Here is an 18,850-nt window from a genome sequence, read left to right on the forward strand (position 1 = left end):
GTACTCTCTTTGCCCATCTTCTTTGTTCTTCTGACCTTCACATGTCATTCTGTGCCTCCCTTGCTCTGACTTTGCTTTCACCTTCAGTACTTTCGCTTTGTCCCTTCTCACTTGACTTTGCCTCGTCTTTCAGAACTCTTGCCTTGCTCTCCGCAGTTCAACCTTGCCCTGACTTTCAGAGTCCTCGCCCTAACCCTTCGCCCTTGTCCCTCACTGCTTTTCATCTTGCTCCTTGTCCCCCTGACTTTCACTGTCCTTCAGCCCTTTGTGCTTGCTTCCTATCTTGACTTTCTCCTGTCTTTTTATCCTCTCCTTGCCTATAACTTTCAGCTCTTCATCTATGCGCTCAAAGACGTCCTTCTCCTATATTCTTCGCAGCGTGATAAACATCTTTCTCGTGACTTTCATGACTGGTCCTCTCTATCTCTCTCGAACAAGAGGAGCTTGTTAATAGACTGCGGTATATAAGACAGACTTTGTGCTTATCTCAGAAGAATTTGACCTAGAGGAGATGGAGTGGAGAATGTGTCCGCTAAGAGTGAAACCTGTGTTTGAACAGTGAGAGAGTAGTCAACCAGTCCAGAAACGGTCTTCAGTCATGTTAGCTTTTTGTATTAATTAGTCTAAGTCTTTCACCGCATCGCACCTCTCATGCCTGTCGAGACATCCTCACAATCCATCCTTGTAAATGTGTTCGAGTGATTCTCCATAATAAACTTCTTAGACCGTGATTTCTGCCTGACACCAGTAATTTCTATGTGTCCCTCGGCATCCTTCGACAATGAACTTTAACATATAGCGGGACTTTATTTTGGGACATTTACAGAATTGGAATTATATTCTGCCCATCTTTGACAAATATAGGTCGCCGTTACAATATTTTCACAGGTTTGAGTGACCGCACTTTATTATTTTTATTTTCTTTAAATGTCAGTTTTTGCTCTGTTTTGCCTTGTTATGTTTCAAGTATATTCATGACCATTAGGAACATATGTTATTCTATCCTTCAATAAACACATTTCAACAATATCTTTCAGATGGCAGTAAATTGATAAATGTCAACATATGATTGAGAAATTACAGATCCATTACTGCAGAAAAATGACAAGCAGATGTATGGGAAGTGCACAACACATGACTGCACCTTTCTTTCCATCCATCAGTCACCAACGGAAACAAAATTTGATATGGGCAGTACCTTTGTTTGAAAAGGAGCAGTACAAAAGAATAGAATCGAAAGGTTTGCACAAAGGAATGCTCATGAATGCAGTCATATAGAATGTTCCAATAGACATAAAAGAGTGTACACAGCATTGCAAATATACAGTGGATCAGTTCGCTGCAAACCAAAATGGCTGGAAGTACTGTTCTCCCGCTCTTGAATGTGCTGATGACTTTATCATGTTGTGCGGGCCACTGGCAGCAATCACCAACTCCATCTCCTCTCATGTGTTCTATCTCCGGACTGGATGGCTCACTGCAAGCAGACTGCTCTCACCTCAATCTCTCCGCTGTCCCTCAGAATCTTCCAGACAACCTCAACAAGCTTGACTTATCATACAACAACATTGCAACCATCACCAATGTTTCATTCGCTTCATACGGAAAGATTGAAATCCTGCTCTTGCAGTGGAATATCCTAAAAGTGATCGAGGGGAGATCTTTTGATCCACTTCAAGACTTGAGAGTGCTTGATTTGAGTTCCAACAACATCAGTCGACTCCCAGATGCTCTCTTTCATCAGAATCGCCATCTCTCCCTCCTTGATCTATCCCATAATGGATTGACAGAAATCCCGAACAATGCTCTTGGGTCCATTAGAGCCTTGAAGTACATCTTCCTCAGACACAACCTGATCACAAACATCAGTTTTGCTCAGTTCTCTTCCTGCCGGCGACTAGAGCAAATTAATCTCACCAACAACACAATTTCACATCTTTGGCAAGCATCAAGCAAATGTGGCTAACAAGTGCAAACATTCACACTATTTCTCCCCTCACACAAAAGGGCCAACATCTGGACTTTCCTCGTGTGACAGGCATTAATCTGAGGCTAAACAGACTCTCTCAGATACAAAGCAATGCATTTTGGGGCTTTCGCAACCTTCGTTATTTGGACCTTGAGAGCAACAGGTTAATCTCGATCACTAATGATTCCTTCTGTGGACTAAATTTGCTCATCTACTTGAATTTGGATAGGAATAAACTTTCACAATTGCCTCTTCGTGCGTTCGCCTGTACAAAGAAGCTACAGAAACTCTTGCTGGCCAAAAATGGGATTACCAGTTTGGACCCACTTGTATTTCATGGCATTCCCTCTCTACAAGTCTTGAACCTTTTCTCAAACAGTATAGAAAACATTGCGGGACCATGGGATCTTGGTTCATTGCACTCATTGAGCATGGAAAGCAACCAATTACCATCTTTGAATGCACATGCATTTGCAGGAATGCCCCGCTTGCGTGAAGTTATCTTGCGAGGAAACAAAATCAACCATATTGCTGAAGATACATTTACCAGGCTCACTGCTTTGAAATCTATCAATCTGTCTTATCAAAGGTACCTTACACTAAATGGTGCCTTTGCAAAATTGAGAAACCTCAATTATCTAAACTTCGATAAAACAACCATTCTCCTTCCCTCATTGGGTCAGTTCACAAATGCAAGCTCTGTGAAAAAACTAATCATGTCAGATGCCAAGTTCAGCATCACAGACTTGGTAAGTGTGCATCAAAATTCAACTGTCTTCTCTGGGTTGGTATCACTAAAATCCCTCATTCTATGGAGCAATAACTTGGCAAATCTACACAAGTTCCCTTGGGTGTTCAAACCATTACAAGAACTTGAATGTCTTGACTTAAGCAAATGCCAAATCGCCATTTTAACTCCAGGCATTTTCACTCATTTATCATCCCTAAGACGACTACAGCTATATTCAAACCAGATCCAGACAATCTATCCAAAGTCTTTTGAACGACTGGGAACCCTACAGGAACTTCTTCTGCAAGTAAATTTGTTAGCTCTGCTCGACAAAAATCTACTCACTGACACACCAAATTTCACACATTTGTACCTTCACAAAAATCATCTCTCTACAATTTCTGCAAACACATATATCCCTGACACCCTTGTGCGTCTTGATATCTCCCAGAATCCTTTAACTTGTGACTGCAGCTTGGCATGGTTCCGAAACTGGCTCCAAATGACCAATGTTGACACCTCTCCAGGAAATGAAACCCTGTGTTCACAGACTTCTTTCAAACAACTTGTGAACCTTCCACTTGAAGCATTCCATCCAGGCGACTTTTGTGGAATCAACACACCTCTCATCTCTGGACTCATTTTTGCTGGTGTCACAATTACTGTCCTGGGACTCGTGATTTACAGGAAACGCTGGTGGCTGAACTACAAGATCTTCCTGCTAAAGCTTTTTGTCTTGGGTTATAACCAACAAGAAGAAGACCTACAGGCAGATGACTATGAGTATCAGCTCAACATCATGTGCCATGATGATGATGATGACTGGGTTCATGGAGTCCTGAAACCCGCATTGGAAGACAGGATGCCTCATCTCCAACGGGTTGCCTATGGCGATGAAGCTTTCAGGGCTACAATGTATTACATTGACGCTGTCTACCACATCATCGACAACAGCTACAAGACTGTCCTGCTGCTTAGCAACCACTGTGCTGATGATGCCTAATTCATCACCAAGGTCAGAGTGGCTCTGGAGCATGTGAATGAAACAGGACTTGACAAAGTCATCCTGGTATTTTTGGAGGACATATCAGATGAGCGGCTGCCATACCTGGTAAGACTCTTTCTGAGTAGAGACAGGCCTAACCTGCTCTGGACTGAGGACCATGACGGTCAGGATTTGTTCTGGGCCTACTTTGAGAAGTGCATGCGGTCAAATCCACAGATCAATCATGCTCTTCCAATCTAACTCAGATAAGAAAATCAAAAAAAAATTGGCCTCTTGCTACTATTATTATATTGATCATTTTGATTTGACCACTACAACAAAGGAATCTTTTCTGGTAATTAAATGTAAAGCTTCAGTAACAAAAGACAAAATACTATTAATCAGACAAGATACATTATTTAGAGAAGAAAATAATAAGCATTCAACCAATCAGTCAAATCATTTTTACATCTGACTTCTTAATAAGTACATTCAGATGTTTAAACAATGATGATTGTGTAATCATGCATGGTCACTAAAAAAACAACACACAATTCCTTATGGTTGAGGTGACTTCTCAAACTCATCTGCCCTTGAATATACACCACTAATGGTGAGCAGCAAACTCCAAAACATGAAAAATTTTGTGTCACAAAAATAACAGTTGCTGAAGTGGACACTTGTGGACACACATGTAACATTGCTTAATGGTAAGACATACACGTACATGTTGTCTATTATTACTGTCCATGATAACTCTGAAACAATGTGCAAAAACTTAGAAAAAAAATTAGAATGACAGTTCACCTGCCAAAACATTTGTAAAGTACTGCATTTTGCAAATAAAATTGCTTGAGCAATGATTCCCCATCATATACTACAATTGTACTTGCATGTTTCGGGATTTAAAAGTATGTTCTAGGGAAGTAGTTTTTAGATTTTTCAAAGCACCTTCCTGTTTTGTTTTGTTTTGTTTTGTTGTTTGTTTGTTTTTAAATCCAGGCTGGTTGTCGGCAGTAATAGTGACAGCAAAGCTGTACAGAATGTTTGAAATGTGATTGTGATACTTTTGATAGAAACAGGAGCATAGTTAATGAATTAACCCATTGAAGACTACTCGTGCAAGTGTCCATGGGAAAGGCATGTTGTAGCAAAATCAGAGCGTTCTCAACAGGTAAATGAGTGATGAATGCCTATGTGTGTAGTAGACCCATGGAAATATTAACTACCAACCATTGCAAGGCACACAAAATGATGAATATATTCATGCACTTCTAGACATGTGTTTGTACTTTATTTTGTAAGATATAATGCATCAATTCATTTGCAATTGTATATATTTAGAACTATGCAGTTTGCTATCATAATTTTTACATTAAGACTTTCTGGTATCATCAGAATTCCATTTCAGATTCAGTTCATAATCAATTTTCTCACTTATTTTGAGTGTATTGGTATACACAATTAAGTATAATCCTGTAAAACTGAGGAATATAAATCTACAATTGCAATAATAATGATAATTATCATCCATCATTATCATCATGGCTTCACACCAACCCATTTTTTTTTTCTGCTGATCCAACTTGTCCTTGTTGGCCCAGTACGTACCCACGAATGGATTTTGATTGCCAAATCCTGTGATTCGTATTCTGAGCAACCTCATAGTTCAAAGTTTTAGTTTCTTCAAATTTTGACAAGAAACATGCAGTTTTGCTGAAGACAGCAAGAAGCTTCTGAGATTGCTGTTAATCATGCCACTGTCTGGCAGCTCTCAATCTCATCAACTCCATGAGGACATTTCTTTAAGTGTTTCATTAATTGTCTTTACCGACATTGATTTTTTAAGAAACTATTAATATTACTTGTTCAGTGTTCACCATTATGTATGATGTTTGTTTTTAGCAGTATTTACTGGTCCTGTCAGTTCAGTAATGTTGTGTTTTGGGATTAGGAGATTATAAACATTGTACATGTACATGTAATACTGTATGCTGGAGGACTACTTCTGACGCACAGTGAAACAGTGAAATTTACATATTTTGAATTGTAATTCAATGTGAAAAAGAAATAGCCATACTGTGTACTACCGTGTTTGTACTTTATAGTCCATGTTTTGAAAGGAAATTGCTGAAAATTGATGAAATTTTAAAGCAATGCAATAAAGAGAAGAGATAAAAGCAATCAAATTAATTACATTTTAATCATCAATATCATATTTAATTTTCAAAATGCCTGCGTGGCATAGAATGACGACATATCAAAACTTTAAATTTGTATACTTATCTGGAATAATATCACGCAAAGTGGATTTCTTCTGTATGCATGCTACTCTTATAGTGTTGAAAAAAAAAAGTCTTTTAGTAAAGTACTATACGATTTTAACCCATTTCCATCGATACATTTACTTCTTGCAAAAATACATGTGTATGTACAGTATATGAAGGATTAAACAAGACATGTGTATTCAAAACTATCTAAAGAAAATAATATCAATCTGTGCAAAAAACCTCTTCAGTATCACAAAAAGTGTACATGAGTTGATGCACAAGTGAACATAAATGTGATCAATACAAAATATAATCCCACATGATTTAAAAAAAAAAGCACATGAATATGAAAAATACACCATTCACTGATGCTGGAAAAGAAAAAAGTTGTGGATTAGTACAAAATATATTTACTGCATATATGCCAAAGGAAGAGAGACAGAGAAACCTTTCACTGAAGAAAAATTGGTATGGGATATTCACAGCTATGTGTACGAGCAACAAAGGACAATGGGACAAGGAAATATTTTGGAAACATTCTATGATTTGCTTCTTAGGCTGACATCAGAGCAGTGGTCCTTCTGGCATGTGGCTTGTGGTACAAGTGCAATTACAAACTAGAGAAAATTCATTAATTCAGCTAAAAAAAAAAGGAGTGGTAGAGAAAACCGAAAGTGTAAGAATTGAACATGGGAAATTGCTTCTTTAAATAGGCTGTTGTCGAGTGGGTTGATCACAGACAAACTGTATACTTTATAACACTAGAGGGTGCGCTCCTTCGAATTGCTGTGTCAAAATGGAGGAGCCGTCTGCCAACCCAATCTCAACACAGAGTACTCATCCACAATCGATCATATAACACACTGCATGTATGCATGTCTGTGTGTGTGTATCTACTATGAAGACTGTGAAAATGTGTACGCTGTGACTCTGCATATGTGTGTGTGTGTGTGTGTGTGTGTGAGAGAGAAAGAGAGAGAGAGAGAGAGAGGATGAGTGAGAAACATGGTGGGCGAGTGTGAAGTTATTATATTAGAGGTAATATCACAGAGGTCAAAATTTCTGTAAGATTTACCTACAAATTTGTACTTAGTCCGCTTAGTCAAGTGCTCTTTCATAATTTGCTAGGAAAGTTAATTTTGTGGAATTTTCATCTACTGGACTAGCAGCTACTTTATTAAAATTATGTAGTTTCTATCATTCTCTTTGATCCCACTGTTTCAGTTTCCCATCACAATGTCAAGAGACTTCATTTTTGTCCCACTCTGCTACATACTGTATACACTGAATATTTTGCGAGGTTTTTATTTTTCGCAAATTTCGCGAGTCAGATGCTATTCGTGAAATTAAAGACACATAAAAATATTGACTCTGATCAAGCTATGAATGTGACATACAGTGTAAGTGTATACATTTCTCCATTCGGTACAGGACTCCAGGATCGCGAATTTAACCACTGGTGAAATCGTCGGGAAGTTCTGATTCGCGAAAATTTAGACTTACTAAATATATATGGCATAAAAGGTATACAGTATTCAGCACACCAAATCTGGGCAATGTGAGACTTTTGGCACATGGCACACAGCCTCTTCATTTTGCACATCAGAACGACATGATTGGCGAACGCTGTCTACGCTTCTCCATTTTATCACATCTCTGCGACATTAATTGAAAATGTACACTTTTTTTTTCTTTCAATTTCATATCACGTATTAATGACTAACATGTGCATTCAACATTTCTTCATAAAACCATGAAGCTACTGACAGTCATGACATAACAGACTGAATATTTATACTGACTGATATGTATAAATTTGTAAACAATGCATCAACTTGGCCAGGTCTTTCACCGATATAGCGCCAGCTTGTGTCCATCCCACCACAGAGCTGAGTTTTGTACTACTCCCGACAATGAGATTGTCTTGAGGTCAAAATCAGTTTATTTCAAGAGGATACTGGAGATCTCATCCTTGGTTTTAGCACTTTGAGGGACGAGTCAGAGGTTAGTTTCATGCATGAATTATTTCATAATGTCGTTGCACACTAGGCTAAAGAAATAAAACTTTCATACTAATAATCATGTGTTGCCCAAAATTTGCGTACTTCAGAGACTAGAACTTACTGGAAGTTATCACATATGATACAGTGGTGTATAAGAGATTCTCTTATGAGAGCTGGCATTCAAATAACTGGTTTTAATGAAAATTGTAGATTTTTGAGACATTATTTATTCTGGAGCTTAAATGTCAAGTCGCTGTGAATGACAAGGTCAGACAACAGAGATCACAAAAAGGTAAGTACTATAATTCAGGTAAAGCTCATTATCCCTAAAATGCAATGCTGGGGAATTGAGATGCATTGACTTTTCAAACAAATATATTTATCTTTCCAAATACCTATTACAAGAATTGTTGAATACGTGTTTGGGAGGATAGTTACAACATATAACCAATGCTACCTTTCTGGATGTACGCAATTGTATGTAGTGTGTGAACTAATTAATGTAGACTACTATTCATCCAGTCAAAGTGTAACCTTCAAATTCTTATAACTCAGAAACTGGACTTGAAACTTATGTTACACAACGTTTTGCTGATTAACAATCAGCTGCTGCTTGCATCCTTCCACTGGCAGAATAGTCCTTTTATGTAAAGTTGTGCAGGAATTTCATGCACTGATGTGCTTTCAATGCATGATAGATGACTCTGAATTTCTCGGATTGCCCGGTCCCACGCATGTTGATAGATTGTCATTGAGCCCCCCCCCCCCCCCCCCCCCAACCCTTTCCAGCAACTTTATACATTAAGGACATGCCTTCATCGGAAGGATGCCATAGGAAGCCAATTGTTAATTGATGGAACATCTACTGACATAAGTTTCAGGTCCAGTTTCTGACTTATAAGAATTTGGAAGTTATGTCTACAGTGCGTACTTATGATGTTTTTGTTTTTGTTCCCTCGCCACACTATTCAGAGAGCTCATGGAACCAGCAGAGAAAATGGAGGACAAATGAATCAAGCTTACAAGAAGATCTCACGGAAACTTTTGTCTATTACAGTGTTTTGTTGACCTTAATGCAGTTAATTTTGTGTGTGGCCCAGACTACAGTATCAGAATCAAAATCAGTGTGTGCTGATTCAGCTGGAAATCATGATGGCTGGAGGTACTCTTGCCATGTTTTTTAGTGTGCTGATGACTTTGTCACGTATTGCTGGCCACTGGGTACAATCTCCTTCCACGTGTACCTTCTCAGAGTCAGGAGGCTCAATTCAAGCGCATTGCTCTCACCTCAACCTCTCCGATGTCCCTCAGAATCTTCCAGATAACCTCATCAAGCTTGACTTATCATACAACAAAATTGTGATCATCACAAATGCTTCATTTGTTGCATATGAGAAGATCCAAAGCCTGCTCTTGCAAAGGAATGCTCTGAATCAGATCAAGGAAAATTCGTTTGAGCTGCTCCTAGACTTACGAGTGCTTGATCTGAGTTACAACAACATCAGTCGACTTCCAGATGCCCTTTTTCATAACAATGTCCATCTCTCAATCCTCGATCTGTCCTACAACAGACTGATCGAGATTCCAAACAATGCTCTTGGGTCCATTAAAGCTTTGAGGAACATCTCCCTCAGCCACAACCTAATCACAAACATCAGCTTCACTCAGTTCTCTTCCTGTCACCACCTATCACTTCTTGATCTCACCCACAACAAGATCGTGCATCTTCACAATGAGAGTTTTGCCACACTCCGAGACTGTTCCATCAACGAGCTTAACCTGACCGACAACAAACTCTCTGCACTTCCCCAAGAACTCTTCTCCCATTTTCACCACCTAAAACACATCAATCTGAACAATACTAATCTCCTCAAGTTTGACATGAAAGCTTTCATGGGGAATTATAACATCACTCAAATATGGATTAAAAATGCAAACATTTATACCTTACAACCCCTCACAAACACAGGCCAGCATGCAGACTTCCCCAGTTTAGAAGCAATCAGTCTCCAGTTAAACAAACTCTCTCAAATCCAGAGCAATGCATTTTGGGGGTTTAAGAACCTGCGTTTCTTGGACCTTGAGAGCAACAGGTTAGTCTCAATCACAAATGCTTCATTCTGTGGATTGAGTTCACTTATGTACTTAAGTCTGGAAAAGAACCACCTTTCACACTTGCCTCTTGGTGCATTTGCCTGTACCAAGAATTTGAAAACTCTCCTGTTGTCCAAAAATGGCATTACAGCTTTAAACCCCCGTGTATTTCATGGCACTCCCTCTCTTAAATCTTTGGACCTTTTTTCAAATGGCATAAACAACATCACAGGACCATGGGATCTTGATTCCTTACGCAAACTGGACATGAAAACCAATATGTTACCGTCATTAAATAATAACACGTTTGCAGGATTGCTTAGTTTGCGTGAAATAATCTTGGCAGGAAACCACATCCATACCATAGAGAAAGACACATTTATCAGGCTTACTTCTTTAGAAGCTATCGATCTTTCATTTCAAGTGTACCTCACTCTGAACGGTGCCTTTGCAAGTTTGAGAAACCTTCACTATCTAAACTTGAGGATGACACGGATTTATATCCTCCCACCACTGCGTCAGTTCACAAATGCAAGATCAATGAGAACACTAATTATGTCAAAAGCAAAGTTGAGTATCACAGACTTGGTGAGTGTGCATCAACATTTGACTGTCTTCTCTGGGTTGGAATCACTAACATTCCTCAGTCTTTGGGGAAATAACTTAGCAAACTTGCATGAGTTCCCTTGGGTGTTCAAACCATTGCATAAACTTGCAAAGCTTGACCTAAGCAAGTGCAAAATCTCAGTTTTGACACAAGGAATATTCTCTAGTTTATTACTCTTAAAAGAACTAAGGCTATATTCAAACCAAATCAAGAAAATCCATCCACATTCTTTTGAACAACTGAGAAGCTTACAGCGATTGCTTCTGCAGGTGAATATGCTAACTCTGTTTGATAGAAATCTCCTTACTGACACACCAAATCTCACAAAGTTATTCCTTCATGTAAATCAGATCACTACGATTTCTGCAAACACATATTTCCCAGAGACCCTTATCCGCCTTGATATATCCACCAACCCATTAATTTGTGACTGCAGTTTGGCGTGGTTCCAAAACTGGCTCCAAACAACCAACATTGATACCTCCCCCAGTAATGAAACCCTATGCTCGGAATCTTCCTTCAAACAACTTGTGAATCTTCCACTTGAAGCATTTCATCCAAGTGACTTTTGTAGAATTGACACACCACTCATATCTGGTCTCATCTTTGCTGGTGTCATAGTTACCATCCTGGGAGTTGTGATTTACAGGAAACGCTGGTGGCTGAACTACAAGATCTTCCTGCTAAAGCTTTTTGTCTTGGGTTATAACCAACAAGAGGAAGAAGACCTACAGGCAGATGACTATGAGTATCAGCTCAACATCATGTACCAGGGCGATGATGACGACTGGGTTCATGATGTCCTGAAACCTGCATTGGAAGAGAGGATGCCCCATCTCCAACGGGTTGCATATGGCGACGAAGCTTTCAGGGCTACAATGTACTACATTGATGCTGTCCACCACATCATCGAGAACAGCTACAAGACTGTTCTCTTGCTTAGCAACCGCTGTGCTGATAATGCCTGGTTCATCACCAAGGTCAGAGTGGCTCTGGAGCATGTCAATGAAACAGGACTTGACAAAGTCATCCTGGTATTTTTGGAGGACATACCAGATGAGCGGCTGCCATACCTGGTAAGACTCTTTCTGAGCAGAGACAGGCCTAACCTGGTCTGGACTGAGGACCATGATGGGCAAGACTTGTTCTGGGCTTATTTTGAGAAGTGCATGCGGTCAAATCAACAGATCAATCATGCTTTACCAGTCTAGCTGGAACCAACGAATCAAAATGTTGTGGTCTCTTGCTTTCACAAAGTTGTATCACTTATTCTAGTTTGAACTATACAACAAAAGGATATCTAAATACATGTATGCTTTTAACTAAACAGTAAACATTAATAAACTTACAAACATATTACCCTACAGACCAAAAAAAAAAAAAAATCATGTCAGTTTTACTTCTAACATTTGCATAACTTTGAAATCATTTCTTTGTTTTTCTTTCTTTTTTATACTACAAAAGAAGAAATACTACTGGATGCTTGCTCTACAGTCCATTACTTATACAAGGCATGTACTTTGTTCCGTATAACTTGATTCTGTTATGCTCTCACAATTCTACAAATCCAGAGACTTTCCTGGCGTTTTCAACAATTTAAGCTAATTTTTCTTGGGGGTGGGGTGGGGAGGATGGAGGTGGGACTTATTTCCTGATTACATACAGTTTTGCTCTTACTTGTTGTTCTGTCATCTAATTTTTGTCATCTTCATTTGCTTTAACAGTGTAAAGTTGTATATACAAAATCTGAATAGGGGTCAAATTGATTCCCCTCCCCCCTCCCTCAGTAAAAACTTGGTCTCAAATAGCCCAGTTGAATAGGGTTAATGGCATTGTCTTTAATTTCCTTCACATTTATATCTTATTGTGTAAAAATCTTGAAATGTTTGTATAACATGTCATTTTATGAGCCATCTTGTGTATCATACTTAGATCATTTTTGACAGATGATTCTTTGTACACATAATTCTGCATAATCCTCTAACTCACCTTGTTACCTCTTGAGTAATAGTTTTTTTTTTTTTATAGTGTACTTGTAATTCTACATAATCCTGTAATTCACTTTGTTCACTTTTGAGTAACTTTTCTACCATGAACTTGTAATTCTATATAATCTTGTGCTTGTAAATTGTACATGTACTGTCTTGTAAATGTATACTTATCTTGTAAATGACTTTGTTCATTTTTGAGTACATGTTCTTTGATGTATTTGCAAATGTATATAATCTTGTAATTCAATTTGTTCATTTTTGAGTAATTCTTCTTCCATATACTTGCATATGTATATAATCTTGTATGTACTAGTAATTCTACAAAGTCCTTTAATTCACTTTGCTCACTTTTGAGTAAATGTTCTTTGATGTAGTTGTAAATGAATATAATCCTGTGATTCACTTTGTTCACTGTTTAGAGATACACTATACATGTAAGTACCAGTAAGTTTTTGATTATTTGTAATTCTACATTATTATCTTGAAATTCAATTGCTCAGTTTTGAGAGTCTATTCTTTGATACACTTAACCCTTACTGTACTGGGCTATTTGGCTCCATGAAAATACTGGGGGGCCTGGGAGATGATCTCGGAAACGCAATGTCCGATGAACTTGAAAATTTGCATGCTGATAGATCTTCACGTGCTGAATCTGACGGTGTAATTTATTTTAATCAATTATGCAATTTTTTTTTGCATAATTAGCTAATTAATTATTCATAATGCGTATTTTATGCATTGAGGGATATTTTCATAATTTCAGCCAAAATAAGTACAAAATTACATGAAAACTGTGTAATAATGAAGAATAATGTTTCCTAAATGTTAAATAAATCAGAGAGAGAAAAAAAAAACAAGAAAAAAAACTTTGTTGTTATGTTTTGTATTGTTTTTATTTCTTATGTTTTCTATTGTTTTATATTCCTTATGTATATCATTGTTTCTAAACTTTGCCCAATTTATTTCAGAACAATATAGAAGCATGAACCAAGTGGAAAACCAATTCCTGAGCAAAATTTATATTAGTAATGCAAGCCATGGTCTATTGACAGTATGTAACTGTACACAAATACTGTATATGCAGCGATTAGCCGTTTTAATGACATGCGCATACTAATTGGCCCATAACACCCCCTAGGTAGGTCCGATATGGACAAATGTGGTATCAAAATGTGCGCAAGACTTCAGGGGAAAAAGTCATGAAGCGAGAATCCGAAATTCCCAGCGGTTGCGATGCAATCGCCAAAAGTATGGAGGGGGGGGGGGGCTCCCAGCCCCCCCCCCCCCCCAGTGCAGTTAGGGTTAATTCTATATAAAGTAATTTTCCATGATTTTTACTTGCATTTGCATTAATCTATCTACATTTCCTATGTTTACAAGCTGTAATTGTGAAAAGAAGGTTGTGAGAATGAATGTTTAGTGTAGCATGTGAATACTCGCACTAAGTGCATTTTCTTCATTTGAAAGGAATACAATGACGGATTTTTCTAGAATGCAATGTTTTTATGTCATGGTAGGAAACATTGATAAGAGCTCTGTGAGATAAGTTTCCAATTTTCTAGAGGGTTGGAGGTTAGAGACTCCGTTTTCTACTTATATGTTCAACAAAGAAGTTCAAGGACTACAGGCCACACTATAAGGTGAACTTATATATATCCAAGCACCCAAGGCTGATCTGTATGGAATCAAATCTTAACATTGCACTCTTATCATGCTAATTTCATGCACATTACACATGTACCTTGTTCTATAAATACCAGATTAATGACAATGAGATTATTCTAAATCCTGTTTCTTTATCGTCGTAAGAAATGAATCAGCGAGTCTTGTATCTTCATTCCTGTTCGCCTCGGCCTGGTCACAGTCACTTTCATGTCATGCAATTTGAGGCCAACAGCCCGCGAAACTTGCCGTGGTACACAAGGTGACAAGCAATAGAAGGCAGTGATCAGTACTTCCTCCATCAACTTGATCGAGAGTTGGAGCTGGATGTCAGTAGCAGTTTCCCTCTTCTCAGGAAGGGCGGCGATTTAGCTTTAATAATCAGTACGGGTAGTGCGTCTGCCTTCCAATCTAAACTAGAAATACCACTAAAGGTGATTAATAACCCCCACTCTCACAACCCAGACTACTATGAAAAAAACATTGAACCAGGGTTTGATTGTGTGTATGTGTGTGTGTGTGTGGGTGTTTGTGTGTGTGTGTGTGGGTGTGTGTGTGTGTGTGTGTAGTACCTTGTGAGTACCTTGCGAGTTTGATGGCTTCACAATTGTGGAAGTAGTTCATGCCACACGATTTTCAAAAAAATATACTCTCACCATGGCAATGCCTTGTCAGGTACAAACACAAAGTGTGTCTTGCATAACTACACCTGTAGATCATTATACACACCAAATTTGAAATAAATTGCTTAAATACTGTGGTAGTTCACTCAATGAGGTTTTGAGAAAATTGTGGTTACCATGGCAACACTTTCTCCGACAATCGCAAAAAAAAAACGTCTTGCACATCTACACCTCAATGTCATCATGTATCCTAAGTTTCATCAAAATCGCTTCAAAACTGTAGGAGGAGTTTGCATACCGCATACCGCATGCTTAAACACTGTGGAAGTAGTTCACTTCACAAGGTTTGGGGAAAATTGTGGTTACCATGGCAACACTTTCTCACATACACTTTGTGTATGCGGGGGTATAATGACTCAGTCTGGCTGAGCAGTGTTGTATGTAATCACACTGTTGCCGCTAGTAGAAGCATAACACTCCATCCCTTGGATAGGACATTAAAAGAAGGTCCAGCGTGTGAGTTACAAATAAAAGATCCCACTTCAGTCATTCATCGCAAAGAGCAGGGTACTTACTACTTGAAATGGTCCACCAACCTACTCGCACAAGAAAACGGGTGAAAGATGCCGACCCCTCATGGTTTATGCCAGGTAGCTAGCAATAGTCAGCAAGCGGTAAATATACATAATATATACGCATGTATATTCTTTTTTTCAGGAGACGAAGGTGGGAAAAATGGTGGGGAGATAACATCAACACCAACAGCAGCGCCAGCACCAGCACCTGCATCAAACTCACAATCAACAAACACACCATCAGTGGTGTTTTCTCACCTGAGGACAAATGAAGGCCGAAGGAGGCATGGGTAACCCACACTGGCAGCAAACTCCAGTGCCTCATCCTGGGGGGTAAAAAAAATATGAGAGAAGTAAATGTACAGTCAAACCTGTCTTTAGTGGTCACCTGTCCATAGCAGCCATCAGCTGCATACAGCCACTAAATAGTGTTGCTGGGCGAGCAAAAAAAAATGGGGTAGAAATACTTTATTGAAATCACAACCTGATATTTCTTTATGCCTAACTACGAGCAGATGGGGAGTGGTCTCCAACATGAGCTCACAATAACAAAATATTTGCATGTAGGTCATATCATACCATGCAACCCTGAGAAAGTGGAAGACATTGAAGTAAACATAACTGCGCTGTTAAAATTGACTTTAGTGTATACTGAATGGAAGAAGTCCCATTACAATCAGATATATGATAGAACCCAAGAAACCCCCTAAAAGTTCACACTTGTCACCTTTTAAAAGCATTACTCTTTTTGGGGGGGACAAGACTCTGCAGAAAAGTGAAAAAAAAAAAGAATAGCATGAAAGATTGATGACATATAAAAGACACATCTCCTGGGAGGCTTGGTGTACACCGTAGCTGTAATATGACATAAAAAGCTCAACATTTGTACTTGACACCACCAACACAGTGTGGCTTACACAACTACCAAAAAAATGACCTCACATTCCCAAATATCATTAACCCACTAATCATATCATATTGTGGTTTTAATGAACATTAATGTGTCTTAATGAAGAAGTGCCTACAGCCTGCAATGATTAACATGTCTCACCCATATGGTACACAAACAGATTTCATATGATTCAGTCTTTCACACTGTTAAAAATAGATGCAAACATTCCACAACTGCTACAGTGCAATCCCGTTATAACCAACACTGTTACAAATAACAAAATTCTGGTTACAACGAAGTAAAAATTCAGGCAGCAACATTATCCGCTCTTTGTTCTTTATTGTTTATATGTTTGGTTACAGTGAAATTTCAATGTAACGAAAGAAAATTGCCAGTCCCGAGGACTTCATCATAACGAGAATCCACTGCATTTTGCTAGTGGTTTGATACAAAAGCAATCATTTGTCTTGAATGTGTGGTTGGTTTGTAAAGAGCTACTCACGAGTGAGGCCAAAGCTCTCCACGGGGCTTGGTCGACATTCAAGTCATCGAGGATGGCTGAGAAGATAGACCTTGGAAAAGAGAAAAAGAGACAGAGTGACCAAGGGAGAAAGACAAATAAAGCAAAAGACAAAGATAATGTTTAGAGAGGGAAGTGTAGAGACAACAGGGGTAGAACAGAAATAGTCATAGTGATAAAGTCATAGTTAAAGAAGAGGAGAAAGATACAAGTAGATGATGATGATAATGATGATTCAGAACTTTTATACCTCATCATTATCATATCTGTTTTGTTTTGTTTATTATCTTTAAAACAAAATAGAGACTTAGGCCCTGTTTTAACAGACTTTACTCTGACAGCGTCGTAACAACGTCCGGGAAACAAAATTTCTTGCTTCGGGAAATAAAACTGCAGGAGAGAGCGAGGGCTATCGTATCAACAGACACACACTGAAAACCTTCTCTGGGTAGGTATCCGTAACAACCTACCCGTTCATGAGCAAAGGGGGTGTGGTTACAATCCATGCATGTGATCGGCGAGTGGTGTGTCATTCTGTTTCGACTGTTGCACACGTGTATTGAGTATATCAAAGGAATGTTTTACCGCACGAGCATTCTAAAAGAAGGGTTGTCGGTGTAATTTAATTACCCGAGCTGGTTAGGGTAGAATTTGGCAAAAGTAATTGTGACGATGTCAGAGCAACATTTTGCAGGGACCATTTTAGCACATTACCCGAGCTGGTTAGGGTAAAATTTGGCAAAAGTAACTGTGACAATGTCCAAGCAACATTCTGCAGGACCGTTTAACAGGCAGGGTAAAAAAGATTACCCGGACACCACTTGGGCATTGTCCCAGTAACTCTAGTTTGAAAGGCTCTGCTAAAATGGGGCTTTTAAAAGCAATGAAATGTCTGGCAAAAAAATGTGAGTCTTGAATGAAGCTTTGACATGCTCAAGATTGTCCATTTCACAGAGGATTGATGGGAGAAAGCTCCATAGGTGAGGAGCAATAAAAGAAAATCGCCTGATCTCCATATCATAATGGGCAGATGTACATGTAGAGGAGGAATGAGGAGAGACAAGGAAGGACTGAAAGTGAAAGTATGAAGGATAAGTGACAGATAAGTAGACATATCGTTGGGCAAGAATGATAAGGGCGTCAAGTTGCCACTAAGCCATAATGCCCTACTTTGGCAAAAGGAAGCAAGAGACAAAAGTGACGTTTCTCATAAAAGAGCAAAATGTGTCTGTCATTTACACTGACGTCAATGGACTATCATGATGTCTTATCTAACATATCTCTTAGTAGGATGAGTGTTTCTGCATGAAATTTGGCCTGGAAGAAGAGCTCATTATGTGAATTATGAAAACATCAATAACTCAAATTCGGATGGTATGTCACTTGCTTCCTTTTGCCAAAGTAGGGCAGCATAGTGTTCAAGGAAACTCCACTCTCATCCTACAAAATGCAGACACACGAAGACACACAAATACATCGATTGGAAGATACATGCAGACATACACCAGAGAAAATGACAAAGACTTACACGAAATGAGAAATACAAAATGTAACACCACAAGGGAGAGAAAAGAACTGCAGCATAGACGGAGGGAGCAGTGAATGCATTAGAAGAACACATCAACAAAGTCTACACCTTGAACTGGAAACACATTGGTTCAACACACTGGCGGAATTAAAGATTATTTCCACATGTACAATATACATACAATACATAATCTGCAAAAAGTCTATTCCTGTCAGGGTATTACAAAAGATGTACTGTATATGCCAAATATTTCACAAGGTTTTAATTTTTCACAAATTTCGCTAGTACCATGTTATTCACGAAATTAAAAACATGCGAAAATATTTATTCTTATCACGGCATGAATGTGACATGTAAGCATACATTTCTACATTCAGACTAAACTCCACAAACGCAAATTT

At 38.6% G+C, this 18,850-nt stretch overlaps 3 protein-coding genes and 1 pseudogene across 3 annotated transcripts in view; 3 read left to right on the plus strand and 1 right to left on the minus strand.

Annotated features, from left to right (window-relative positions):
* Positions 1 to 18,850, minus strand: part of LOC139717001 (carbamoyl-phosphate synthase [ammonia], mitochondrial-like) — an 86,641-nt gene that overhangs the window by 34,890 nt on the left and 32,901 nt on the right. The window contains exons 25-26 of the mRNA XM_071628518.1: positions 16,904 to 16,973; positions 15,768 to 15,835 (exon numbers count right to left, since the gene is read on the minus strand). Coding sequence (XP_071484619.1) covers positions 15,768 to 15,835; positions 16,904 to 16,973 — 138 coding nt within the window. The remainder of the gene's footprint in view (positions 1 to 15,767; positions 15,836 to 16,903; positions 16,974 to 18,850) is intronic.
* On the plus strand, positions 2,686 to 3,945 carry LOC139716952 (toll-like receptor 4; annotated as a pseudogene).
* On the plus strand, positions 9,110 to 10,781 carry LOC139716953 (uncharacterized). Its single transcript, XM_071628479.1, has 2 exons — positions 9,110 to 10,098; positions 10,772 to 10,781. The coding sequence occupies exons 1-2, from the start codon at positions 9,110 to 9,112 to the stop codon at positions 10,779 to 10,781; spliced, it is 999 nt and encodes a 332-aa protein (XP_071484580.1).
* Positions 10,825 to 11,869, plus strand: LOC139716901 (toll-like receptor 3). Its single transcript, XM_071628424.1, has one exon. The coding sequence runs from the start codon at positions 10,934 to 10,936 to the stop codon at positions 11,867 to 11,869; it is 936 nt and encodes a 311-aa protein (XP_071484525.1). The 5' UTR covers positions 10,825 to 10,933.

This window comes from Diadema antillarum, unplaced genomic scaffold, assembly GCF_040938485.1.
Source record: "Diadema antillarum isolate AM-2024a unplaced genomic scaffold, OU_Dant_1.0 scf00000071, whole genome shotgun sequence".
Taxonomy (NCBI): domain Eukaryota; kingdom Metazoa; phylum Echinodermata; class Echinoidea; order Diadematoida; family Diadematidae; genus Diadema; species Diadema antillarum.

Bases quoted from the DNA above. Each gene is read 5' to 3' on its own strand.
- LOC139716953 (XM_071628479.1), top strand. From the start codon at position 9,110: ATGGCTGGAGGTACTCTTGCCATGTTTTTTAGTGTGCTGATGACTTTG.
- LOC139716901 (XM_071628424.1), top strand. From the start codon at position 10,934: ATGCTAACTCTGTTTGATAGAAATCTCCTTACTGACACACCAAATCTC.